Source organism: Pongo pygmaeus, chromosome 20 (genome assembly GCF_028885625.2).
Source record: "Pongo pygmaeus isolate AG05252 chromosome 20, NHGRI_mPonPyg2-v2.0_pri, whole genome shotgun sequence".
Lineage (NCBI taxonomy): Eukaryota > Metazoa > Chordata > Mammalia > Primates > Hominidae > Pongo > Pongo pygmaeus.
In genome coordinates this window covers 64,037,461-64,063,669 of record NC_072393.2, presented here as the reverse complement: position 1 = coordinate 64,063,669, position 26,209 = coordinate 64,037,461, and the positions used below count along the sequence as shown (strand labels likewise).

The 26,209-nt window shown below is 43.6% G+C and overlaps 2 protein-coding genes across 10 annotated transcripts; one reads left to right on the top strand and one right to left on the bottom strand.

Annotated features, from left to right (window-relative positions):
• Positions 1-1,056: 1,056 nt before the first annotated feature.
• Positions 1,057-8,357, bottom strand: LOC129020350 (zinc finger protein 419). 7 transcript variants are annotated; one of them, XM_054464543.2, is made up of 5 exons: positions 7,738-8,357; positions 5,556-5,594; positions 4,133-4,262; positions 3,519-3,617; positions 1,057-2,874 (listed from the first exon to the last, which is right to left on the bottom strand). In XM_054464543.2, exons 1-5 carry the CDS (start codon positions 7,768-7,770, stop codon positions 1,640-1,642), a joined length of 1,536 nt encoding a protein of 511 aa, XP_054320518.1. In that variant the 5' UTR covers positions 7,771-8,357; the 3' UTR covers positions 1,057-1,639. The 7 variants fall into 7 exon arrangements, with proteins under 7 accessions (XP_054320518.1, XP_054320519.1, XP_054320520.1 ...); XM_054464544.2 differs by having other exon boundaries at positions 4,133-4,259; positions 7,738-8,003; XM_054464545.2 differs by lacking the exon at positions 5,556-5,594 and having other exon boundaries at positions 7,738-8,003.
• Positions 8,358-16,725: 8,368 nt separating this feature from the next.
• On the top strand, positions 16,726-24,753 carry ZNF772 (zinc finger protein 772). 3 transcript variants are annotated; one of them, XM_054464549.2, is made up of 5 exons: positions 16,730-17,023; positions 17,628-17,666; positions 18,510-18,636; positions 19,177-19,272; positions 19,916-24,753. In XM_054464549.2, exons 1-5 carry the CDS (start codon positions 16,991-16,993, stop codon positions 21,061-21,063), a joined length of 1,443 nt encoding a protein of 480 aa, XP_054320524.1. In that variant the 5' UTR covers positions 16,730-16,990; the 3' UTR covers positions 21,064-24,753. The 3 variants fall into 3 exon arrangements, with proteins under 3 accessions (XP_054320526.1, XP_054320524.1, XP_063514280.1); XM_054464551.2 differs by lacking the exon at positions 19,177-19,272 and having other exon boundaries at positions 16,726-17,023; XM_063658210.1 differs by lacking the exons at positions 16,730-17,023; positions 17,628-17,666 and adding an exon at positions 17,691-17,920.
• The last annotated feature ends 1,456 nt before the right edge of the window (positions 24,754-26,209 follow it).

Sequence of the window (26,209 nt, the reverse complement as noted above, 5' to 3'; positions counted from 1 at the left end):
GATGGAGTCTGGCTTTGTGCCCCACGCTGGAGTGCAGTGGCGCAATCTCAGCTCACTGCAAGCTCTGCCTCCCAGGCTCACACCATTCTCCTGCCTCAGCCTCCTGGATAGCTGGGACTATAGGCGCCCACCACCACGCCCAACTAATTTTTTGTATTTTTAGTTGAGACGGAGTTTCACTGTGTTAGCCAGGATGGTCTCGATCTCCTGACGTGATCCGCCCGCCTTGGCCTCCCAAAGTGTTGGGATTACAGGCATGAGCCACCACACTCGGCCAAGGCTTTTATTTATAGGCAAAGATATGGTATAGTAAGAGGATGCAACACCAAATGCACAATGAATAAAATAACAAATGGATAAACTGGGCTTCATAAAATTAAGACAATCTGCTCTAGGAAAGATACTGTTAAGAATTGAAAACAAGGCCAAGCATGGTGGCTCATGCCTGTAACCCCAGCACTTTGGGAGGCTGAGGCAGGATGATCACTTGAGGCCAGGAGTTAGAGACTAGTCTGTGCAACATAGCACGACCTCATCTCTAAATTTTAAAAAAGAAAAGAAAACAAAAGCCATGGACCATGAGAATATATTGACAATGCTTATATCAGATAAGGTATTCGTCTCCAGAAATATTAAGAACTTGTAACCAACCAAATGTTTTAAAAAACAGGCAAAAAATACCAACAGACATTTCACTAAAGAAGATATACTGGTGACAAGTAAACACATTAAAAAATGCTCGAAACTGAGTCATCAGAAAAATACAAATTAAGAACTACAATGAAATACTACTTCACACTTAGTAAAATGGCTAAAATGAATGGCCTATGACTTCTATACATATAAACTGTCAGTAATGTGAAGAAATGGAAAATCTACTATATTCCAGGAGGAAATATGAAATGCTAACCATTTAGAACACAATTTGGCAAGTTCTTAAAATTTCAAACATTTGGATCAACTTACAGAATAACTGAGTGAGGAGCTTTGCACACCTGTTACACAGCCAAAAGTGTGAAAATTATAAAAACACAACTCAGTCTCTGGAAACGGTCATAAGGGTGTATAGCAAATAAATATTTATTAAAGAAGATCTAACATTCATAAGAACAGCAAAAGTGAGTCACATCTGAACCAAGACCACTCCTTTCCTCCCCCAACTCCAAACTCAGCGAGATTAAAACTCCATTCGACAGGTGCAGCCAAGAATACAGGGCTCCATCCCTCTGGAGCTCCAAGGCAGAGGACTGTCTTCTCAGGAGGGACAATCTGTCAGGGATTCTCATCTTGCCTCCAGTGTGCATATTTAGATGAATGATGTTCAATTGCCAGCTCCCTCATAAAGGCCATCCTCAGAGTTTCTGTTTTAAGTGAGGTCATATTGATTCACAGACAGTACATAACCTGCCACCCTAAGGCCTTTCTCCAGTCTAAACTTTCTGATGTTGAATAGGGTTAGGCCTTTGGCTGAAACCTTTTTCCATATTCACTATATTGTCCACATTGTGAACTGTCCAGTGTTGAATGAAACTGGAGGTGTGGCTAATGGATTTCCATCTGTTACCTTAAAGATTTTTTTCCACTGTGAACTTTCTGGTGTTGAATGAGGTTGAAACGCTGGCTAAAGGATTTCACACAATCACTGCATTTCTCCAATGTGAATCCTTCGATGTTTAAAAAGACTGGAGTTGTGGCTAAAAAACTTCCCACATTCCCTGCACTCATAAGGCTTTGCTCCATTGTGAACCCTCTGATGTTTAACAAGGCTGGAATTCTCTCTAAACAATCTCCCACATTCATTGCACTTAAAAGGCTTTTCTCCAATGTGAACTTTTCGATGTTGCATGAGGGTTGAGCTTTGGCTAAAAAACTTCCCACATTCCCTGCACTCATAAGGCTTTGCTCCAGTGTGAACCCTCTGATGTCTAACAAGGGTGGAATTCTCTCTAAAGAATCTCCCACATTCATTGCACTTAAAAGGCTTTTCTCCAGTGTGAACTTTTTGATGTTGCATGAGGCTTGAGCATTGGGTAAAAAATTTCCCACATTCGCTGCACTCATAAGGCCTTTCTCCAGTATGAACACGCCAATGTTTGATAAGGTTGGACTTGTGGCTATAGAATTTTCCACATTCACTGCACTTATAAGGTCTTTCTCCAGTGTGAACTCTCTGATGTTTCATGAGGCTGGAGTTGAAACTAAACAATTTTCCACATTCACTGCACTCATAAGGTCTTACTCCAGTGTGGATTTTGTGATGCTGAACAAGTGTGGAATTATGCCTGAAAGCTTTTCCACATTCACTGCATGTAAAAGGCTTTTCTCCAGTGTGAACTCTCTGGTGTTCAATAAGGTGAGCATTACGGCTAAAGGATTTTCCACAGTCACTACACCCATAAGGCCTTTCTCCAGTGTGAACTATTTGGTGTATAAAAAGGTTGGACATATCTCTAAATAACTTCCCACATTCACTGCATTCATACGTCTTTTTCCCAGCGTGTAGTATCTGGTGCTGAACAAGTAAATATTTCTGACCAAAGGCTTTCCCACATTCACTGCATTTGTAATGCCTTTTTCCAGCATGAAAGGCCTCCCTACTTTTGGAGCTCCTATGTGACTTCTCTCCCGTGTGAGTCATCTGGTGCTTGAGAACACCTGAGCTGGTCGGGAGCTCCTTCCCAACTTCCCTGCTTTGCAAGGACTTCTCTGATAGGTGGACTCTGCAACTCCTCAAAACTGGGAACCTGCCCTCTTGTCTTTTTAAGGGTTTCTCTCCACAGTGCTGCTTCTGGTGTTGCTGAACGTTTGAACTGGGCACTTCTACAGAAGCACTCTGCTCAGGAGCCTCCTCGGCCTCGGCTCCATGCCAACAACCTGAAAGAAGAGAAATGTTGAAGAAGTAAATGTACACTTTGGTGTGAGGAGGCAGCACTCTCACAAATGTGTCTAACACACCCAGTAATTACTGCCTGGGGCTGCTGGCAGAAATAAAGAGGGCTAGCTCTCGGCAGGGAAGGGCCTGCTGTGCAGTGCTGAATCTGGCCAGCTCAAGGATTTGGGGAGGCCTCATGAGCACCAAGGATGCAAGGATGGGGTATAGCACAGGGAGGAGAGGCAGTGTCCCGAACACAATCCTCTGGAAATGGCTTTCCACAGAACTTTGACTGCTGGAGACACAGGAACACGGCACAGAAGGTTATGTCCAGGTCCAGAAAAAACCAACTGCAACCAAATAGCTGGTGCTCAAGGACTATGCAAGGATAAGCATCCACCTCACCACACATTCAGTGAAAGCCACTGCTGAAAGGTGCTGCTGAGGATTGGGTGAAACATGGAGGACAGAGAGGTGGGGAATGGCCCTGGGTCAAATATCAGAATAGATATAAATGGCTGACTAACGAAGAAAAGATAGAAATCAGCAACAACTCCTCGCCTTGGTATCAGACTATCTGGGCCTACTGGTATGATATGAATCCATCCCTGAGTTCACATCTCCCTGAGCTCCACCCACCAAGTACCTCTTGGTATGGCTGAAGTCACAACATCCCAAGCAGGCATGAAGGGCTCCTCCCATGACTCCAGCTGTGTTATTTCATGGGTCTTGGAAGATGCAAGTCCTAAGGAAAACGACAGGTGAGTGGCAGCACTGAGCCAGAATGACTTATCTCATCATGGACCACAGGAAAGAAAACAAAATAGTACAGAAAGAACCTTGGAGGAGGGTCTTACAGGAACAACCCAGTCAACCAGCAATCACATTGGTGACTCAATTGCTGGCACAGACAGACACCCAGGTATGTTGGCTAGAAGAGGCAGGCAGAACGTAGGGGAATAGAACTACCACAGATCTGCACAGTGTCACCAGGCCACAGAGAGACCACCAGGGATAAGATCCATCAAGCTGACTGCAAGACTCCTGACCCCCAAACCCTTTCCTGCACAGCTCTGGGGCAGCTCGGGGAGAGAAGGTGGTAGTATACACAGCCCAGGCCTATTACAATAGCTACTTCAGGATACTGGAGAAGGAATGAGTGCCCACAATTCAGCTTTGGGAAGAACAGACCTCTCCCCAGGAAAAGGAGGAAGAGCCGAGCCCAGCTCAGGATGCTAGGGTGGGGTGTGAGAACCTTACCCAGAGAGGCCAGAAGTGAAAAGTTCTCCAGCATCACATTGCAGTAGAGGAGCCTCTGAGCCTCATCAAGCAATCTCCATTCCTCCTGGGAGAAGTAGACAGCCACGTCCTCAAAGGTCACATACCCCTGCTAAGATGGAGAGAGTTGAGTTTATCTGCAGCCTCCTTACTGGGAAATTTAGGCATCTGCCTAAACATTCACCCCTGCTCACCCTCTTCCCTAATCCCCATCTCAGAGGAGAGACCCTGCCCCAGAGCCACTGATGCCCACTTTCTCCTCATGCTCCCACTGAGCAACAACAGGCAGGTAGGCAGATAAAGTCCATCTCAGCTCTGGGCATGGTATGCAGAGTCCTACTCTTCTCTTGCCAGACAACTCACCTTGGATCCCCCAGATTGTGTTTCCCAAATACAATCAAATTTGTGTCAGTGTTCTCCTTGAAGCCCCCAGTACAAGGTCCTGGGGACATCTGTTTACACTCATTAGAATGTGCACATACTTTGTACCACAACCACTGCCCCCTACACCACCTCATGTGCTTCCCCTAGTGTCACCACATGCCAGTCTACACATGGCATCCAGAGGGCACTTACCAAATGCAATCAGAACTCCATGCCATCCCAGACCCCCAGTGGCACTGACTGCCAGGGGCAATCCTCAGCCCCACTTTGAAGGCCTCCCTCCTTGGCTCTTTTTCTTGCTTCATCTTCAGCTACTTGGAACTGCACACATATCTGGACACCTCAGCTCAGCTCCTCAGCCAACCACTTCATGTTTGCCTTATACCTGCTGATGCTTCCCCCAGACATAATGGAGATCTGAGGTTGCCTAAGCATTCCCAGCTCACCTTACCTCCATGTATTTTTTCTAATGTTGATCACTATGCCTTCTAAACCTCCTGTCATTGGTTGCCAGAAATGAGAACCTCTCCATATCATACATAGTCTGGGCTGGGCACGGTGTGGCTCACGTCTGTAATCCCAGCACTTTAGGAGGCCGAGGCAGGCGGATCACCTGAGGTCGGGAGTTTGAGACCAGCCTAACCAACACGGAGAAACCTGTCTCTACCAAAAATACAAAATCAGCTGGTGTGGTGGCGCATGCCTGTAATCACAGCTACTCAGTAGGCTCAGACAGGAGAATCGCTTGAACCCAGAAGCCAGAGGTTGCAGTGAGCCAAGATCGCGCCTTTGCACTCCAGCCTGGGCAACAAGAGCAAAACTCTGTCTTAAAAGAAAATAATAATAATAATAATAATATATAGTCTGGACTCAGGGCCCTGACTTTGTGTGACCATCTTCCAGGGAACTCAAATGGAAGGGTAGGGAGAATAGCCAGCAAGGAGCCTCAAGACACCATAATTCTGAAGACCATGTAGGTAGCAGTGGAGGAGGGTGAGGACCTGAGACATCCTCCACTTACCTCCTCATGGTCTGTAAGCAACTCTGCAGCCACAGGAACCTGTGGAAAATCAAGACCATGAGAACCAGACAGTGATGTTGCCAAAGGATCATCCAAGCCCCCTCGTCTAGCCTGGAGTTAGGTGTGCCTGACTATCTACAATCTGGGCTTTGGTTCTTAGTGATGCCTCTTACCTGTTGTGCGCCCTTGGAAAAATGCTCAACTTCCCTGTGCCTTGGTGTTGCCATCTGCAACATGGCAATAATAATGGTATTCACTCAATAGCACGATTGTTTGTATCAAACTCATTCTTATGTGTCTAGGACTAAGTATCAACTCTTACTGTACACATAATTAATGCTTCTGTCGACATTTTCAGTGGAAATAAAGTGGTTTTGAAAATGTGGGTTTCTGGCTAGGCGCAGTGGCTCACACCTGTAATCCCAACGCTTTGGGAGGCCAAGGTGGGCCGATCATCTAAGGTCAGGAGTTTGAGACCAGCCTGGCTAACATGGTGAAACCTCATCTCTACTAAAAATATAAAAATTAGCCGAGCATGGTGGTGCATGCCTGTAATCCCAGCTACTCAGGAGGCTGAGGCAGGGGAATTGCTTGAACCAGGGAGGCAGAGGTTGCAGTGAGCAGAGATTGCACCATTGCAGTTTAGCCTGGGCAACAAAAGCGAAACTCTGTCTCAAAAAAAAAAAAAGAAGAAAGAAAAAGAAAATATGAGTTAATTAAACTTACTTTTAAATTAAGAATGTGATACTTAAGGTGTTTTATTTTAATCAAATACTTTTCAGTATATTAACTTAAAATCAATTATGAAGTGCTTACATCAGTTGAACTTAATAAATCCGTGTTGTTTTATTTGCCCCTGTGTGTATATGAACTATGATCAATTAGTGCTTGAATACCTCATAAATTCACAAGTTAATAAACTGGGACCTGGGTCTGAGAAACCTGAGCAGATACCATTCCTTTTGGCAACCTGGCTGCCTGCTATATAGTCCCCTGAAGACCATCCTGCTGAGAGCCCTTCTACTGGAGCGGTTGATCATCCCTCCTGTGCTGATGGCTACGGAAGCTTAGGCACCAAAGGGGCTGCTCCACCAGCCTGGCTGACCTTTCCTTTTCTCCACATGGACTGGACATGAGGAACTGCTGAGCCTGGAGTGGCAAACCTATATACTACTCAACACTGCAGTCTCCATCCAGTCCTGGGTCTTCATACTCTATAACCCTCCATTCCTGCAGACACCAGACAGAACACTTCTGACCACAAAACTCCATGCTATAGAGGCAGCCCCATCCTACAGGGCCATCTCTCCCTTCCCTCACCTTAGGGCCCATCTGAAAGGGAACCTTAAGATTCTCCCTCCCAAATAGGAGCCCCAGGCCTTACCCTAGTCCAGGCCTCTACCCACCCAGCCCATATCTACCATATCTCCAGCCCGGATCCCTCCCCAAACTTCCAGATGTGAGTGAGCAAGCTGCCCATGTGCACACGACACCTCCACTCTGGGTCATCTCAGGATCACCATGTCCAAAACCTACTCCCTGCACAGCCTTCCCCATCTCCATCCTTCCTGATATTCAGGAACAAACAAACAAAAATACAAATAAAAATCCAGAATGGCTCTTCATTCCCTACTTTCTTTCACAGTCACATCTGATGCAACAGGAATTCCCGTCTGTTGAGTTTTTGAAATCCATCCAAGATCTGATCACTTCCCCTCCTCTGCGGCCCAGTCCCAGTAGACTCTCCACTAGTCTACTGAATTTACCTACTCACAGGTCTGTCTTCACCCGCCTCACCCCCACCCCAGTCTGTTTTGCCTTGAGGGGCCTTTGGCAAACTTTGAGAAACAGATCGTGTCACTCTTCTGTCTCCAGCCCTCCGCGGCCACTGTGGCCCCTCAGGATGAAAGCACAGCTGCTGGGGCTGTCGCTCGACACGCGACTCGTCCCTTCCCAAGCTGCCCACTACAGACACCAGGAGGCCTCAGGTTCGGGACTCGCTGAATGCGCCTCACATTTTTGCGAGCCGGGCCTCTTGCCCTCCATTCCCACCCCATCACACTGCGTGTCAGAAACGGGACCCCGCCCACGAACGCCCCACAGTTCTGCACCCTGGGACCTGAGCAGGCGGCCCTCACAGGGCTTTAGGATTCGGTGGAGGCCGGGAGGGTGCGGCGCTCACCTGACCGGGGTCCCTCAGGGCGGCCGCCGCCATCGGAGCCTGTGAGTAGAGCTGGAGGGGAGACAATGACCGAGGAGAGGGCCCGGGCCACCTGGGCGCCGCCACTGAGCCTCAGATCCGCCTCTGAGCGGCGAGAACAGCGTGCGTCGCCACCGCGCCTTCCGGCGCTGGTCGCCCCAGCGCACAACCAGCTTCTCGCAGGCTAGTTCACCTGAGAGTCGCGAAAGTGAACACCAAAGGGAGACGCCGGAAGTCCCGCCCATTGCGCGTCGCCCGCTCGGGCAGACTTCTTTTCATTGGTCAGGGATCGCCGCCTCGCGGCGCTGCGCCTTTAGGGCAATGTAGTTCCCATGGCTCCAAACTTCCAGGAAGTGGGCATAACTTCGGAGATGGAGATTGGAGATGGAGATTGGAGATGATAGATGATGATGGAGATGGACATGGAGATGGAGACGGAGATGGAGATGATGATGGAGATGGAGATAACGGAATAGGAGATGGAGGAGAAATTAGGGTTGAGAACTTCTCTCAGACTCATCCGGAAACTGCTGTTTTTGGATATGGGCCTGGATTTCAGTTTCCTGCAGCTGATACCCCAATCTTTCCTTCTTTTGAAGGAACTGAACAGGATCTTCAGGGCCACAGTAAAGAGGTTTCTCTGGGCAGAGCCACGTATAGATCCCCAAATTTCCTTTGACAAAGGGACACCCAATATTAAAATTAACGGTGGCCAAGCAATGCCTGATGTATGATAACAAAAGACTCTGAATTCTGGATGTAGGTGATGAGATAATAGGGTAGCCCAAGGATTTACTTTCCTCCTTCATCCCATGCTCATTTGTGCTCTTTCCTTCCTCAAAGACCCAACATTGGTGTACAGGCACAACAATAGGCGGCAAACCCATAAGCCAACTCCCCCTCCATTTCTCTCCTTCATCCTTTTCTGCTCCATGTTCCCACTGCTCTTCCATTTCCAAATATAAAGCCACTTCCTCACAGGTGGGTAGAATGCTAGACTGTTGTTTACAACACACAACTATTGATTAAAAAAATGATGTCAACCCTTTATTACGTGTTGTCCCACTACATCCATTCTCATTGAATCTAGTCCCCTCGTGTCAATCTAATTTCCCTACTTCTTTTCCTGCCCCTTCCATCTGTGGGCTGAATAATGGTCAATTTCAACACAGCATTGGAGTGACTTCTGAGGACAAGAGAAAATGAAGCCTTCCCTCCTTCTTGGAGCTTTCTGGAACTGGGTGTTCAGTACTAGTTGACTCTAAAAAGGAGGAGGGGAGTCAATATTGGGATTGAGAACATGGTAGAATAGAGAGAGACACAAGCTTTTTACCCCTTCCATGGCAGCTATGGCATTAGTTATTTCAGTTAGACCATTATGTGGCATATGGAAGGGAGGGGAGGAGGAGAGTGAGGAGAGATGAATCCATGACAGGAGTGGGACAATATGTAAATAATATCCTCCTTCTGAAACCAAGCACAGGAATAAATGTTTCACTTCCTTGAGAACATCTATTAGCAGAGTAGATTCTGGATTAATCATCTAATAGATTATGGAAATTAGCTGACCATCATGACAGGAACCTTTGTGGACAAACCTAAAAAACATATTATAGAATCTAGTCACCCACACAGTGTAAAATGTATAGAAAATTCAGAATCTGGCAATAAGAAAGAGTATATCATTTAGGAAAATATATGTATGTAGTAAAACTATAAAGACATTTATAGAATGATTATCAAAATGATTAACAAAAATGTCATGCAAATGTTAGCTTAATGGGGTGTATCAGGCATGTGAGGTGATGTGAAAAGAGAGGATGCCTAGGAGCTATATTTTTTAGCCGGGTGTGGGGGCAGGTGACTGTAATCCCAGCTACTCGGGAGGCTGAGACAGAAGATCACTTGAACCTAGGAGGGAGAGGTTTCAGTGAGCTGAGATTATGCCACTGCACTCCAGCCTGGGTGACAGAGCAAGACTCTGTCTCAAAAAAATAAATTTTAAAAAAAGAAAGAAACTATGTTTTATCACTACTGGTTGTTTCACAGATGTGGTTTTAATTAAAAAACAAACTATACCTCTTTTGAAAGTTGTAGTGAATTGTGTGATAGTTTTGAAACAAAGAGTATATGTAGACATTTTAATTTTATCACAGGAAGAGACAACCCACTAAAGCAGGCTCATATGTAGAACTGCAAATAACATGATTGGTGAGGACCAAGTAGACTAATTATTTGGTTTAGGTAAAATCATTATCTACATAAGAAATTCACTTATATCTCATTGAATTCACACAAAAAAATCCCATGAAACTATTTTATTTTTTAAAAGCAACATATGCTGGGTATATATGTTTTCTCTCTAACTTCTGGAATCTATTTTTATTTCCAACCTTTAGGAATATTTACATGTCTATAAGGAGTGGGAACATCAAAGTTTGAGTCCAAGACTCTACCTTTGGCCATATCTCCTTCAGGGCTGGCAAGCACATTCCTCTGTGTTTGGGAAGCCTAACCCACCCAAGATGGCATGAAAAGCAGATGCACCTCAGGGTCTAATCACAAGTCAACCCTCAACACATGGGCAGCTGCAGGGAATGAGGGAAGGCTGAGGGCTGAACCAACTAAACAAATTTTGATGACATCTCCTGCCCTCCCCAAGGTTAGAGCTTAATGGAAGGAGTCACCACCCAGCAGCTCTGCAAACTCTGGACTTCCATGGAGATGGCTACCTGGTCCTCAGACACTTGAAGTCTGGTTGCCTCAGCTAGAGAGCCAAGATTAACCCATCTGAACTATCCTTATAAGGAAAAGTAGGCAGGGAGATGATGCCACAGGATGGGAAAATATAACCATTTCCTCAAGGAGGAAGGAAACTAATATTTCAGAAGAGCAGTTCTGCTACAACAGGTAAGCAGCCCTATGTCCTGTTATTGCCCAAATGTAGTCTTATGCTCAAAGACACCATCCCAGCAGATGTTGGCTTGGTGATTATAAACTCTTCTGAACCTCCAGTGGAACTAAGGAGCCAGGATCACCAACTACTCAAGAGTACAGCTATTCCTAACCACTACAATAATCTACTCTTCCATAGATACCACATCTTTGAGACTCACCTGGATGTCCTTGCTCTGCTGAACACTGACTCACCAGAAAATGACTGAAAATACTGAGAAAAAGTTTTTTCCTCTGCTCATACCACCCAAATACACCATTCTCTCCTCCCAGGTCAAGCCTTGAAAATATTGGTCTGGTTTTGTAGAATTTGCCAAGTCCACATTCTACCTGGAAACTGAACCTAGAATGGTAAAAAAACAGACAAACATAAATAACAAATGCCAGAAGCTGTTCTAAGTAGTGATGAAAATAATAGGGGATATGAAGGGGAGAATGTGAGGGAATGGCAGTTGTATTGAGGACAGAGTTGGAAATGTTTAAACTGAAGGCTGAGGACACTGCCCATTCAGATGAGTTGGATGTGGGTGGCTTTCTTGAAGGTGATAATTGAGTTGACACCAAAAAAAAATGAGAAGGAGGCAGCTATGAAAGAACCAAGTTTAAAATATTCAGGTAAAAGGTAGAGTAAGTGCCAAAGAGATGTGGTGGGAGAAAACTTGGTGAGTTGCAGCAACAGGAAGGAAGACACAATGGCTGGGCCAGGGCATGCGGAAAGCAGTGATGTGAGAAACTGGACATGATTGTGCTCAGTGGTCAGTTTGCAGCTCTCTCCTCCTCTCTCATGCCACTTTGAGGTTAATTCATTCTCCTACTCCTGGCCCCAGGATCACGGATGTGATTTCTGTCTTCTTGGAGTTTTAGGAACATACACATTTCCAGGGTTACGTACATGGAATCCAACAGCATGTAGCTTTTGCAGTCTGGCCTCATTCACTTAGTGTAATGCATTTGTGATTCATCCTTGTTTTGTGTAGCAATGCGTTATTTATACTGCTGGGTAGTATTCCATTGTCTGTATATACCATAGTTAATACACCTCATCTGTTAAGAATTTGTTTGTCAGAAATTGTACATTAATAATAAAACCACTGTATATTTGCCTTAGGATTAAAGAATTTTTTTTCTTACAATTCTACCAGATCACTGGAAGAATTTTTGTTAAAGACAGTTTTTCATTTCAATCCGGCAAATACCCAAGAATTATTATTTCAATTGGGTAAATGCCCAAGAATTATTATTATTATTATTATTATTATTCCACATTGGAGAATAATATATATATTATTCTACATTGGAGAATTATAGACACACACACACACACACACACACGTATATATTTGAGATAGGGTCTCCTTCTTTTGCCTAAGCTGGAGTGCAGTGGTGCCATCTTAGCTCACCACAACCTCCACCTCCCAGGATCAAGGAATCCTCCCACCTCAGCCTCCTAGGTAGCTAGGACCACAGGTGCAAGCCACCACACCTGGCTAGTTTTTTTTTTTTTTTTTTTTTGCGGAGACAGGTTTTGCCGTGTTGCCCAGGCTAGTCTTGAACTCCTGAGCTCAAGCCATCTACCTGCCTAGGCCTTCCAAAGTTCTGGGATTACAGGCATGAGCCATCACATCCAGCCTGCATAACAATATTGAATAGGCACTTCAGGTTTGTTAGCATGAACTTTTGGTACATTTTAATTTACAAATGACATTCACAAAAATTAACATGTAGTTGTACAGCTCAATGAATATTCCCAAAGTCAACATATCTCTAAAACCAGCGCACCAATCAAAAAAGAACAGTGTTAGTATACCAGCATTTCTGTTTTTTTTCTTTTTTGAGACACAGTCTCACTCTGTCACCAGGCTGGAGTGCAGTGGCGCAATCTCAGCTCACCGCAACCTCCGCCTCCCGGGTTCAAGTGATTCCCCTGCCTCAGCCTCCCGAGTAGCTGGGACTACAGGCACGCACCACTATGCCAGGCTAATTTTTTGTATTTTTAGTAGAGACGGGGTTTCACCATGTTGCCCAGGATGGTCTCGATCTCCTGACCTTGTGATCTGCCCGCCTAGCTCTCCCAAAGTACTGGGATTACAGGTGTGAGTCACCGCGCCCAGCCATACCAGCATTTCTGTAACCCCCGCTGTAAGTCATTCACCCACCAAGGAGGTCTAATTTGTGGCATTTCTGATTTCTTACATTGTGTCATCTAACATTGTTTTGCCTATTTTTCAGTTTGCATTCATTTGAATCTGGTAAATGCTCATCCACCTCCTTCATTAGAATTCTGTCAGGATGATCACTAGAATTTAGAGCTGTATGTACTGCATATGGCTTAGAATATATGTCTGATGAGAAATGACTCACAAGGATGTGTGGATAGCAGTACAATTATTGTTTTTTTAAAAAGACTGTGCAATGTGCAATGGCCCATCCTTCATTGAGCCTTAGGGCTTCTGTGAAGTCCTGCTCCTTTTGTTTTTTAGCTTGGCTTCTGTCTTGGGATTGAGACAACAAGGATATTCTAGTTTCAAAGCACAGGAAAACAAAATCATTGGCTTTAAATGGAATAGGAATTATATGAGATTTTTATTTGAGAATTCTTTTTTTTAAAATTTTGAGAATTCCTAATTGAACACCATCCATCTGCATATTGGATTAAACAGTTACTCTAAATGTACCAAGATTGCACTCTCACATAAATGGCACATGGCTATGCTCTCTCTGCTGGGCAGTGGACTCAGACCCTCACTGAGCTTTCATGTTCCATGAAATGTGAAGGGCAGCACCAAATCAATAACATGGTTGTGAATCTCCTGTTCACTGGCCTAGGTTTGCAAGGAAATGATTTTAGTTCTTGCTGTAAAGGAGAGAGGAGGAAGAGAACGTGGATTGAGTCAGGGGCATTACAGGAGTCCTCTGCTGAGGAAGAAATCCTAGGGGCTGGACAGTAGCAATGAGCCTGACAAAAAAGACAACATAGAAATTACTGGTGAGATCACTGAAAATGCAGGACATGTTATAACCCTAAACCATGTTATAACACTAAAGTTTGGAGGGAAGCCCTTGCCCCTCTAGCCACCAACATGCTTCTGATTCTCCCAAATAGAACCTGATTTGTGCTGAAGTCATCTTCTGCATGATACGTGGAGAATGAACTGAAGTAGAGAAAAAACTGATGTAGGATACAAGGCAGAAGGCATTGTGTAGTTCAGGAATGTTGGCAGGTTGGCCCAAGGGCATGAAATTGGAGGTGTTGAGAAGAAGATGACCTGAGACATATTAGGAGGCAGAGGTAACAGGATATGTGGGTGGTTGGGATGATACGGTGAGGCTCAGGCAATAACATTTCACCTGTCAAACCCTCTGTATTTGTGGGCCAGCAGGACTTTTCCTGTTTTGATTTTTGATTGGCATCCAAGGAACCCAAGTTTAGGGAATAAATGAAGCTGAAGGTTCATGTTTCTGTGGTGAAGAAAAGGCAAGACACATTCTTGTCCTCATGTTAGCTGCCTGGGACATTGAATTTTTCATAGCCTTGTTTGTCTAACACAGAAAGGGCTCTGAACCTACCCAGATAGATGACCTAGGGTAGGAGGCCATGCTGGGCAGTAGTTAGTCATGGCTCCTTGGACTCCATTCCCAACTATGCCACTTAACAGCCACAACTGAAAACAAATTATAGACCCATGAAGCCTCAGTTTCCTCATATTAATCTAGGTGACAAATCCACTTTACAGGGCAAAAGTGCATAGTGTTTATAAAAGGTCTGATACAATGTCTAGGATATGGACATTATTAAATGTAAATTATTGTCATCCTTATCCCACCCCTGTATGACGAACCAGAAGATGTTGATGATATGCCGTTCCCTGATGACATCTCAGCCCAGGTGGGTGAGTCAAGGCCCTGGTAACCTTCAAGCATAGGTCTTGGTTTCTCTAAAGCAGATTCTGGACGTTCCTAACTACAACATGATTCTTTTCTTACTGACAGAGTAGGGAGTCTGGGAATGTTAGTTGTGCTTTCAATCACAATTCAAATTCTGTGGAAATTCACTGAAGAAAAGAGAATACCTCGTGAAGGGTGTTTTGGTCCATCAAAAATTGCTAACTGCTTATTTGAGTATTTATTGCATAGTCATTTAGGTTTTGCAAAAGTTGTCAAAGTCAAAATGAGTAACTTGTGTAAAATAAATAAACAAATAAATAAAGCCAGGAGGCTGAGAAAAGAGGGCACTCAAACACACACGCTTAAGATAAGAGCTATTACCGTCTCTGAGGGCTCTTAATGCACATATTCCCGTTAAAAGAACTTTTGACAAGAACTTCTCAAACCGCAGCTTGCTACAGGAGTTACAAGGACAGCTCTAGATGTAGTAGAACACTTGCCTGACAAATTGTCTCCACTAATGAACTGGTGTTAACCTCTGCCATAAACATCTGTGACCAATGTTCTTTTTATCTCAAAACAAATTATGTATACTTTTCCCTTGTGCCTTTGAAAGCTTCTCTTTGTTTCAAGCTCTCTGGCTCTCTGGATATGCCTATAGTCCCTATAGCCTGCATGTCCTGGATTTGCAAATTCCCTGTGCATTCCTGAATGAACTCAACATCTTTGAAGAATCTCTGTTATTTAGGTTGACAGTTTAAATATATCCTACATTGTGCTTTTCTTTGCCTCACTTGTTCCACTTATTTTACTATTATTTTACCTTTCTATTGATTATTTATTTGTATTCCAAACATTTTCTCTTCTAGTTTGAAAAGTATATATGCTGACTGTATTCATTATATTTAGGCTAAAAATTACAAACGTTTAACACATTAGCGTGCCATACAGAATTGTAAGTACATTTACTTTCCACTTGGAAATATAAAAGATTTAAAACTTTGAGCAACTAGCCTCCTTTCAATTTATATGTAGTTGAGGTTACACAATAAGTAGATCTACTCAATAAGTAGATCTACTTATGTTTTACACTGTAATAAATAAGTAGATTCTAACTCAATAAGTTAGATCTACTGATGTTTTACACTGCAATAAGCTGTTATTTTAATCAAAAGATGCACTTCTTTTCATCTTCATTTCTTCTCTCATTGCAGACTTTTCACCTGGGATCAACTTTCTTTGGCCTTGAGTATTATTTTAAACATTATTTTCTGTGTAAATGTATTTCCATTACATTTATCATTTTTGGTTTCAAATAGTTTTATATCACACTTCCATAAAAGACATTTTGTTGTGTATAGAAATCTAGTTTGGTGGTTATTTCTTCTTTATAGAAAGTGTTCATGTTGCCCTTTTCGTTACCATACGACATTTGATGAATTCTGTCTTTTCAGACACTTGTAAAACACTTAAAATATTGAATACATCTCTGTATATGGAGTATGAAATACTATCTTGAACAAGAGTATTACTTGTTGGGTTTCACACAATCACTGCTGTATAAGCAGGAGAAATATTTTCTGAGGTAACCAGAGACAGAAGCGTTATTCACTTACTTCAAGGCCACCAAACATCCCCACTCCATGTTCCACATCGTGGTGGTGTCTGGAGTCTTTTCTTTCTTGTGCCTGACAGAAAATGCTGAGGCTCGCCAAACTAACTCTGGAGCATCAGGTTACACGCATTTGAAAACAATATTTGTTAACTTCCAGCTATAGAAATCTGAGTGACGTTAGTGTATGGTGTGTCCATTTTATTTTTTGATGAGCATTCTCTGCGTAAGGAAGCCTGAAATCATGTCTCTAAACATTCCTTTGATGTCAAACACGACGTTCACCAGAAATACAGATGTGGCTCCTTCAAGAGGAAGCTAAGCTCCGTCTGGGCCTTGAAGACGAGGGACACCATTTCCAGGCGCCCCTGGCGGTCTTTTCTGGGCTTTTTACCTGGAGGTGACGCGAGACGCCGCTTACGAGTGTTGGTGCCGTGGGAACTACATTACCCAGGAAACTTGGCGGCTCTGGGCCAATGAAAGCCCAGGAAATAGGCGTTTCCGTTGGTGAGGACAACGTCAGGGCGGGACTTCCTCTACCATCTGCGGGTGGACATTTTGTTTGCTTTTCCATTAATCCGCCGGTTTAGTCTCCAGAACGCAATGTCAGACCTGAGGTGACAGAAAAGGGAAAACGTGAGAGAGTGTCTTCTTCCCTGAAGAGAGGTGGGCCTGAGGCTCGACAGTGGCGCTGCCCGAGTGACCTAGCCGCTGGGCTGGGCCCTGGACGGCTGATCCCAGGTTCCTGCACTTGTCGCCACCCTTCCGTAGTCCACAGGCCTGATGGCGGCGGCTGAGCCGATGGGCCCAGCACAGGTGGGTGCTGCGTCTGCGAGTCTGCGCGCTGACCCGCATCTCTGAATCCTAAAGCTTCGAATGAACGGCTCCTCTGGTTACTGCAGCTCAGGCCCCTGTATCTAGAACAGTGGGGGCGCTCGTGCTTGGGACCCATTTTGACAGCACGAGTTGAAGGACGTTCCAGGCAGAGAGACCAGTGTATGCAAAGGCTCAGAGATGGTTCACAGTTGGAGCATTTGGGAAAACTGGGCCATTAGTGTCTGAAAGGATCAGAGTGCTTTATAAGTGATTGCACCTGGAATATCATCCTGAGCAGCTGGGTCTCTATTCTGAGGGTGATGGGAGCCATGGAAGGTTCTGAACAGAGGAGAGCCAGAATCCGAGGGTTTAAAAAGTATTCCACAGACTGCTCATGGAGGGCAGTCTCTTGTTGGCCATGGGGGCGGATAATGAGCACTGTTCCGAGGTAACACAGTTAAGAGGCATCCTTGAAGATGGAGGCACAGAGGGTAGACATTCAGCTCCCAGGCACATTGTAACAGGGTAGGAATATGGGATGGGGTTGAGCCTTTGGGGTTCCTTCAAGATTGCTTGACTCTCATAGTCTCCCTCTTCCCCACAGGTTCCCATGAACTCAGAAGTAATTGTGGACCCTATACAGGTGAGGGGAGAATGTCCATGCTCTCACTGATCCCACCCCCACCCAACATGCTCTCCAGCATTGTGGTGTTATATAGAACACTCTCCTGCTACTCTCCGATCTCTTGGGTCTGAGGACTCTGGAGAAGCCCCAAGCCCAAGGTCCTGACTCCGGGCCAGGGGTTTTATGAAGGGGTTTCCATTTCTGCCAACCATTGGAATAAGGTTGGAAGGTTGTTCCAGGTACAGGAACCAGCCTGTGCAAAATACTTAGAGGTGAGACTGAGATGGGAGTTTTCAAGAAATTGCAGGTCTCTGTCATGTCTGGTGGGAACCAAGAGCAAGGGGGCAGGAATCATCCTGAAATGGCTTAAAGATGATTATGTAGATTGGGAGTTAAAAGAGAATATTCATTTCACAGTGGTAGTGCATTTAGTGAGCCAGGAAAGTGATGGTGGAGAGCCAGAGTTGTGAGATAACTGTGATCCAAAGAGTGATGTACATATGGAAAGAAGTGTAGACTGATGACCTCTGGGCTTAAAGGAGAAAGGCAAGCCCATCTTTGGTTTTCTGGTAAGCATGATGTTAGTGACCCCCAGAGGAATTCGCTTACAGAAGGGTGAGGCCCTGTATGCTAAGCACAGAGCTTAGAGGGTGACAACTTCTTCACCTGCCTGTGGTTGATATGGGTAGACACAGTGATCATTGGGACCATGAGGAGAGAGAAGACACCAATGACACCTGGTCCTGATATTTCCTGAGTTGAGGAGTTAGGAGGGTACACAGGAGGGAGATGTGTGGGGGAACGGATGGGGGTTCTTGGGAGAGATGCTGCTCATGGACTTGGCTCTCCCGATTGTGGCAGGGGCAGGTGAACTTTGAGGACGTGTTCGTGTACTTCTCCCAGGAGGAGTGGGTGCTCCTTGATGAGGCTCAGAGGCTCCTGTACCGTGATGTGATGCTGGAGAACTTTGCACTTATGGCCTCTCTGGGTAAGGCCGTCACATCCACCCCAGTAACTTGGACTGGGCCCTGCCCTTCCCGTTTTTTTCAGGGCATCTTTGTCCTTCCTACATCAGAGCCGTGGACACTGTCTCATTTCTTAGTTCCTGGAGTAGGTTCTGTGAGTGCTGGGCTTGGGCTGTTTGCACTCCTACTTTGTCCTTCTGAGCATTCCCAGCGCTTGCTGTCTCAGAGCCTTGCAGGGATGGATTCAGGAGTTATGCATTGTATTGTCAGTCCAGTGGGTCATATCCATCTTGTCCTTTCCCTGTCTGAATTCCTCTGTCTATATTCATGACACCTCTGTGCCTGGGATTCTGCACTCTTCCTTTAGCTGACATTTCCTGTGTCCTGCCTATGCCAGGAATTGTAGGGACCATTATGGTCGCTACTTGCTAGGACCACTGCACTACTCCTGCAAGACCCTACTCTGAGATTATTTTAATAATATTTAGTTTTCTATTTGGGTTACCCAGACCAGTGCTGTTCTATCTTTCCCTTAGGACATACATCTTTCATGTCCCACATAGGTGCCTCATTGGTGATGGGTAGTGAGCCCTGGGTACCTGACTGGGTGGACATGATCCTAGCTGTTGCCACAGAGACTCCAGGTGGGAGTGGCCCTGGTGAGTGGGAGCTGGGGAAAGGTGTGATGTCACGGCTGGGTTCATATCATTCCATAGCCTCTTTGTGCCTGCAGTTGTATTAGTGCTAAGGCCACTGGGCCATACTTCATTTTTATCTACTTTCTCATTTATACACTGGCCTTTCATACTCTGGCCTTTGGCCTCTGGATGTTCCATACCTCTGCCTTCATGTCTCACCTGTTCCTCTCCATGGCTTGTTCTACAGTGCCTGCCAGCATTGGCCTGTACTTAGTGTTTCATGAGATGTGTAGCCCAAATAGTCCTTAAACACCAACTACTGAGTAGCAATTTGATTTTCTTTGGTATGGACCATAACCTTCTGCACAACTCTCACCTGTCCCCAGCAGCTAAGAAAATCTGATTGTGAATTTATTTGAGACCTGCCTCTTTTTTGTGCTGTACCCCACATCTTTGTCCTCTCCCAGTTGAGGCCTTCTCCATTCTGTGACATTTAGATGCCAACTACTGTATAGTACACATTTGCTGAACTTGAGTTTGGACCCTTGTCCTAACAACAGTTCTATGACCTTGGTCTTAGTTGTGTTAGACACATATTTGTAGTGAGGCTTCCCCTCTTCCACCTGTGTCAATTTGTACTTCACCAGCATTTCTCTGCTTTCAGGTTGTTGGCATGGAATGGAGGATGAAGAGATACCTTTTGAGCAGAGCTTTTCTATAGGAATGTCACAGATCAGGATTCCCAAGGGAGATCCTTCTACTCAGAAGGCTTACCCCTGTGGTACATGTGGCCTGGTCTTAAAAGACATTTTGCACTTGGCTGAGCACCAGGAAACACACCCAGGGCAGAAACCATACATGTGTGTGTTGTGTGGGAAACAGTTCTGGTTCAGTGCAAACCTTCACCAGCACCAGAAGCAGCACAGTGGAGAGAAACCCGTTAGAAGGGATAAGAGCAGGGCCTTTCTTCTGAACAACTGTGCTGTGCAGTCATCGGAGATGTCTTTTGTGACAGGGGAGGCTTGTAAGGACTTCCTAGCCAGCTCAAGCATTTTCCAGCACCATGCCCCTCACAATGAGCGGAAGCCACACAGCAGCACCAAGTGTGAGGAGGTCTCTCACTGTGGAAAAAGGCATTACAAATGCAGCGAATGTGGGAAAACCTTCAGCCGCAAAGACTCACTCGTTCAACACCAGAGAGTCCACACTGGAGAAAGGCCTTATGAGTGTGGTGAATGTGGGAAAACCTTTAGCCGCAAACCCATACTTGCTCAGCACCAGAGAATCCACACTGGAGAAATGCCTTATGAGTGTGGCATATGTGGGAAAGTTTTTAATCATAGCTCTAACCTTATTGTACATCAAAGAGTACACACTGGAGCAAGGCCTTACAAGTGCAGTGAATGTGGGAAAGCCTATAGTCACAAATCTACACTTGTTCAGCATGAGAGTATCCATACTGGAGAAAGGCCATATGAGTGCAGTGAATGTGGAAAATACTTTGGTCACAAATACAGACTCATTAAACATTGGAGTGTTCATACTGGAGCAAGGCCTTATGAGTGCATCGCATGTGGGAAGTTCTTTAGCCAAAGCTCTGACCTTATTGCACATCAAAGAGTTCATAATGGTGAAAAGCCTTATGTGTGCAGTGAATGTGGAAAAGCCTTTAGCCACAAACATGTACTTGTTCAGCATCATAGAATTCACACTGGAGAAAGGCCATATAAGTGCAGTGAATGTGGGAAGGCCTTCAGGCAGAGGGCTTCCCTCATCCGCCACTGGAAAATTCACACTGGAGAAAGGCCTTAGGATGGGAGATAGATAATTCCGTTTCCTTGTTCAACATAATAACTGACACCAGAGACATGCTCCAAGTGTAGCCTTTATGTGTAGCCAACAGCCAGAAGTAGAACTTTATACACTCAAATACTCATCCTGGGGAGGTTCTTCTGAGTGCCAGCTATATGAGAAGCCTTCTGGAGCTATGCTGAATTTTCTAGACTCTTGCTGGAATTTCCTCAAGGCAGTGCCTCTGTTAGAAGCCATCTGTCTTTGTGCTGGAAGAGTCTGCATTGTGCAAAAGTAACCCCAATGTGTTTCAAAAGACAGACCTCTGTACTATTCCCTTCCCTGGAGGGAATCATCAGTAGCCTGAGGCCATCAAGGATTCTCACTTTTTTTCTGCCCCACTACTGGTTTAAGCATGAGCATGACCCAGTTTTAGCCAGAAAGATGGGAGCTTTGTTCTGCTGACCACTGGCAGAGGTTTCCCTTCATGGATATAGTTGATCTCACGTGGCACTTGGGATGAATTTTTCTAGCCTCCAAGACACCTGACCTGAAATTGGCTGCCTCATGTTCTGGTTTTGCAACAAATGCCTTAATTTTTAGACTATCTTAAATCTTGGGGATTCTGTTCGCTTTGTGGGTTGGGTTGAGAACAGAATTGAGCTAAGCCAGTATGAAGGGATGAACAGCTTTTGTGAGAGCTCCAACTATCTATCTCTGAAGTGATAGGATGGCAAAGACTAGCTCTTATTCTAGTGTCAAGCTAACTTCTTGACTGCTTCAGCTCTCCTAGGAAAGAATGCCAGTCTTTGTAGGCCTAATCTTTTGGTCTATATGTTAAGATTTTTTGTGTAATTGAGGTCACCCTAAGCAATGGGCATTTGTTGTGATAATCTCTAGTGTGTCTGGGAGCAACATGAATTAGGTCCCTTGTTCCCAGAAGATACTTCATATTCCCAAGGCTTTTTGAGGAGAATTTGAACTCATGGGACATGTCAAGATCTCTGAAGTCTTATTTTTCAGTAGGCAGTTGACACTGGCTGTCCTCCAGAAGGCCCAGGTAGGAATCATAGTTGGTGCAGAGACCCAGATTAATAAAGCAATGAGAAAACTGCAGCAAACTATAGGGAATATGACCCTTCCAAAGGTACATCCACGTGTGTTTCCATTACTCTGGCTCCATTATGAGGGTTTACAGAAATATTCCCATACCTGTGTCTCTTATGGCTAAGGTTACTGTCCAGAAGTCAGTCTAAACATTTTTGCAATAAACTGCACATATTTATAGTGTACCATTTGATAAGTTTTGATACATGTTGGCACTTCTCAAACCAAAAGTTTCCTGATTCCTTTTATATTTTCTCCCTTTCCTTCAGCCATCCCCAGGCAACTATTGATCTGTTGTCACTGTAGATTTGTTTGTATTTCCTAGAATTCTACAGAGTAATTTAATATGTATTCTAATGTTTTTGGCTTCTTAAATTCTGAAATTAAGGCTCATGGTGGTGGTCTGTGTTTCATAGATCATTTCTTTTCATTTGTACTTTGCTAAGAGTGTTCCATTGTAGAGAAATAGTTCCAAAGCAAGTGATCCAGGAGAGAACTCACACAAGAACAAAGCCACAGTATCTGTCATTACCTTAAACTGAAAGTGATGAGCCATCATTTCTGCTATATTTCATAAGTAACCCTAGCTAATCCTGGTTAAAAGTGGAAGAGACCTACACAAAGGTGAAAATAGGGATTTGTGGGGCGTTTTCTTGGACTCTGGTGGCCATAATCCTATATGTTTTCTTTCTTTTTCTGTTTTAGTTGTTTAATGTGAATTACATTGACTGAAATTTTTAAATGTTAAGCCAACCTTGCATTTCTGGAATAATTCCCATTTGGTCATGATGTATTAGTCATTTAGTATATTGTTGAATTTGATTTGCTATTTTGTTTTTTGTTTTTTTGTAACAAGTTTTGCACCAATGTTCATGAGTGATATTTGTCTCTAATTTTCTTTCTTTCTTGCTTGCTTTTTTTCTTTCTAATTTTATATCTTGCCCAGGTTTGGCTTTGATATCAGTATAATGCCAGCTTTATAGAGTAAGTTGGGAAGCATTCCTGCTCTTCAACTCTCTGGAAGAGTTTGTGAATAATTGGTATTATTTCTTCCTTAAATGTTTGGTAGAATTCACCAAGGAAGCTGTCTGGGCCTGGGGTTTGTTTTGTAGTAAAGTTTCTAACTATAAGTTTGATTTCTGTGGTAGATAGAGGGCTGTACAAGTTATATGTACATCTGTCTATGTGTGTGTGTTGTCTGTCTGTCTCTCTGGGCCTGAAGTGTGTTTTGTAGGACAGCATCTAACTACAAGTTTGATTTCCATGGTAGATGGAGGGCTATACTAGTTATATATACATCTGTCTGTCTGTCCATTTGTTTGTCACTGCATCCATCCATCTATCTCTAGAGTGAGTTTGATGGTTTGTGTCTTTCAAGGAGTTTTTCTGTTTCATTTAAGTACTCAAATTTTTCAAAATATTATTTTCATACTTGTAGAATTTGTAGTGGTGCAACCTCTTCTATTCCTGATACTGGTAATGTCTATATTTCTCTTTTAACCTTGATTGGTTTGGGTAGAGATTTATCAGTTTTACAATTTTATTGATCTTAAAGTACTTGGTATTATTGAATTTTCTGTTTTCTGATATTTTGGGATTTTTTTTCCATTTTGACTTTTACTAATGCCTTCCGCTTTTATTGGATTTCATTTCTTTTGCTACTTTTTAACATGGAAGCTGAGGTCCTTCATTTCAAACCTTTGGGGTTTTTCCCCCTAATATGGGGGGGGGGAAATGTTAATGTTAAAAATCTATCTGAGAACTGCTTTAATTACCTCCCATCAAGCTTGATGCGGTTTCATTTTTTTTTTGAGACTGTGTCTTGCTCTGTTGTCCAGGTTGGAGTGCAGTGGCGCAATCTCAGCTCACTGCAAGCTCCTCCTCCCAGGTTCATGCCATTCTCCTGCCTCAGCCTCCTGAGTACCTGGGACTACAGGTGCCCGCCACCATGCCCGGCTAATTTTTTGTATTTTTAGTAGAGACGAGGTTTCACCGTGTTAGCCAGGATGGTCTCGATCTCCTGATCTCGTGATCTGCCTGCTTCAGCCTCCCAAAGTGCTGAGATTACAGGCGTGAGCCACCACGCCTGGCCGATGTGGTTTCATTTTAGTTGAGTTTAGGATGTTTTCCAGTTAAAAAAATTCTTCTTGACACATGGCTCTTTTTAAATGTATGCTATTTAATTTCTAAATATTTGGGGATTTTGCTTATCTTTCTGGTAATTTCTGCAATAATTCCATTGTGGTCAGAGTACATTAAGACTTGAATTATTTACATTTATTGAGATTTGCTTTGTGGCCCAGAATATGGGCTATCTTGGTATGAGTTACATGTTCACTTGAAATGTATACTCTACTCTTGTTTGATTAAGGGGTTCTATAAGTGTTGATTAGGTAAAAATGGTTGATAATGTTATGTAAGTTTTTTCTATCTTTATTGACATTCTGTGGTTGTGTTTTGGTTCTAGCAATTATTTTAAGAGGATTGTTGACATCTCTGAATATTAAATTGGATTTACTTCTCTGCAGTTCTGTCAGATTTTGCTTCACATATTTTGATATCTTTTTATTAGGTGAATAATAAATATTTCCTATTTTATGTCCACTTGATGTGTTGACCACTTTATCATTATGATCCTGTTAATCTCTGGTAATATTCTTTGCTCCAAGATCTCCCTTGTCTGATACTGTTAACATGGTTTAATTTTGATTGGACATTGAATTTTAGGTACTGATTTTTTTTTAAATTTCTATAGATATTCTTGATTTCTTTTCTCTGTTACATGGTTAAGTTACTTGGAAACAATATGATCTTTTGAGGGGTCTTGATTCTAAGCATTTCTCGATGAGATTATTGCAGCATACATTTTAAGACAAATTCCCCTCCCATTACTGAGACACAACCTTCCTGTATTCTCTACCTAAAGCTTCATGAATTATGAGGTTTTTTTTACTCAAGCTGGTTGGAATAAGAACTATCATGTTTCCTGTATAAGCCTTGGGAATTGCTTCCCGTATAATCCTTTCAAGTGGTTCTTCACCCATCCTCTGGTCTTTTTCTGTATGGAAACACAGATTATACTCAGCTGAATACTTGGGGATGGCCCCCTATATCTCTGAAGTTTTTTCTTTCCTGTACTCTGCTCTGTAGACTCCAGCTACCTTGGCAAACCCAGACTCTTAGCTATGTCTCCTTAACACAGGATGACTTTTGGGCTCTGTCTGAGCTCTCCATCTTTGTATTAGGGCCTCGGAATTAATTTTCACAATAACCTTATTTAGTTTTTCCTTTTTTGAGAAAATCTATGAACCCATGTTTTTTCTTTCTGATATAGTGGAAGGTCTATCAATTCTAACAATTTATTCAAGGTGTCTCCTTAATCAGAAAGAATATAAATCACATACACAGATAGGAGCAATGAAACATAGTATAGTATTAGATAACTTTGAAACATATAATGGATAGTGTGTGATTGTTTTAAACAGCCCTTTCTCAGTAAGTTGAAACTTGGAAAACAAAAATCCATTGAAGGATACCAACTGACCAGGCTCACTCGAGATCTGAAAAATCCTCTACTAAAGATATTTAATACATGTATCTGTATAGCTCTTAGAGAGAAAGAATAAGTCATTTTCTAGTGAGATTTGTTAGGATTTTTTTTTTTTTTTTTTTTTGAGATGGTGTCTCCCTCTGTTGCCAGGCTGGAGTGCGGTGGCACGATCTCAGCTCACTGCAACCTCCGCCTCCTGGGTTCAGGCAATTCTACTGCCTCATTATCCTGAGTAGCCAAGATTACAGGTGCACGCCACCATGCCCAGCTAATTTTTGTATTTTTCGTAGAGACAGGGTTTCATCATGTTGGCCAGGATGGCCTTAATCTCTTGACCTCATGATCTGCCCGCCTCGGCCTCCCAAAGTGCTGGGATTACAGGCGTGAGCCACCACACCCAGCCTTGAGATTTGTTAGGATTTTAAAGTTGGTTTAACAATAGAAAATCTATTAATCTATTATATTAAATACAGTCTGTGGTGTAATAAAAAATATATCTGGATCTTTTTC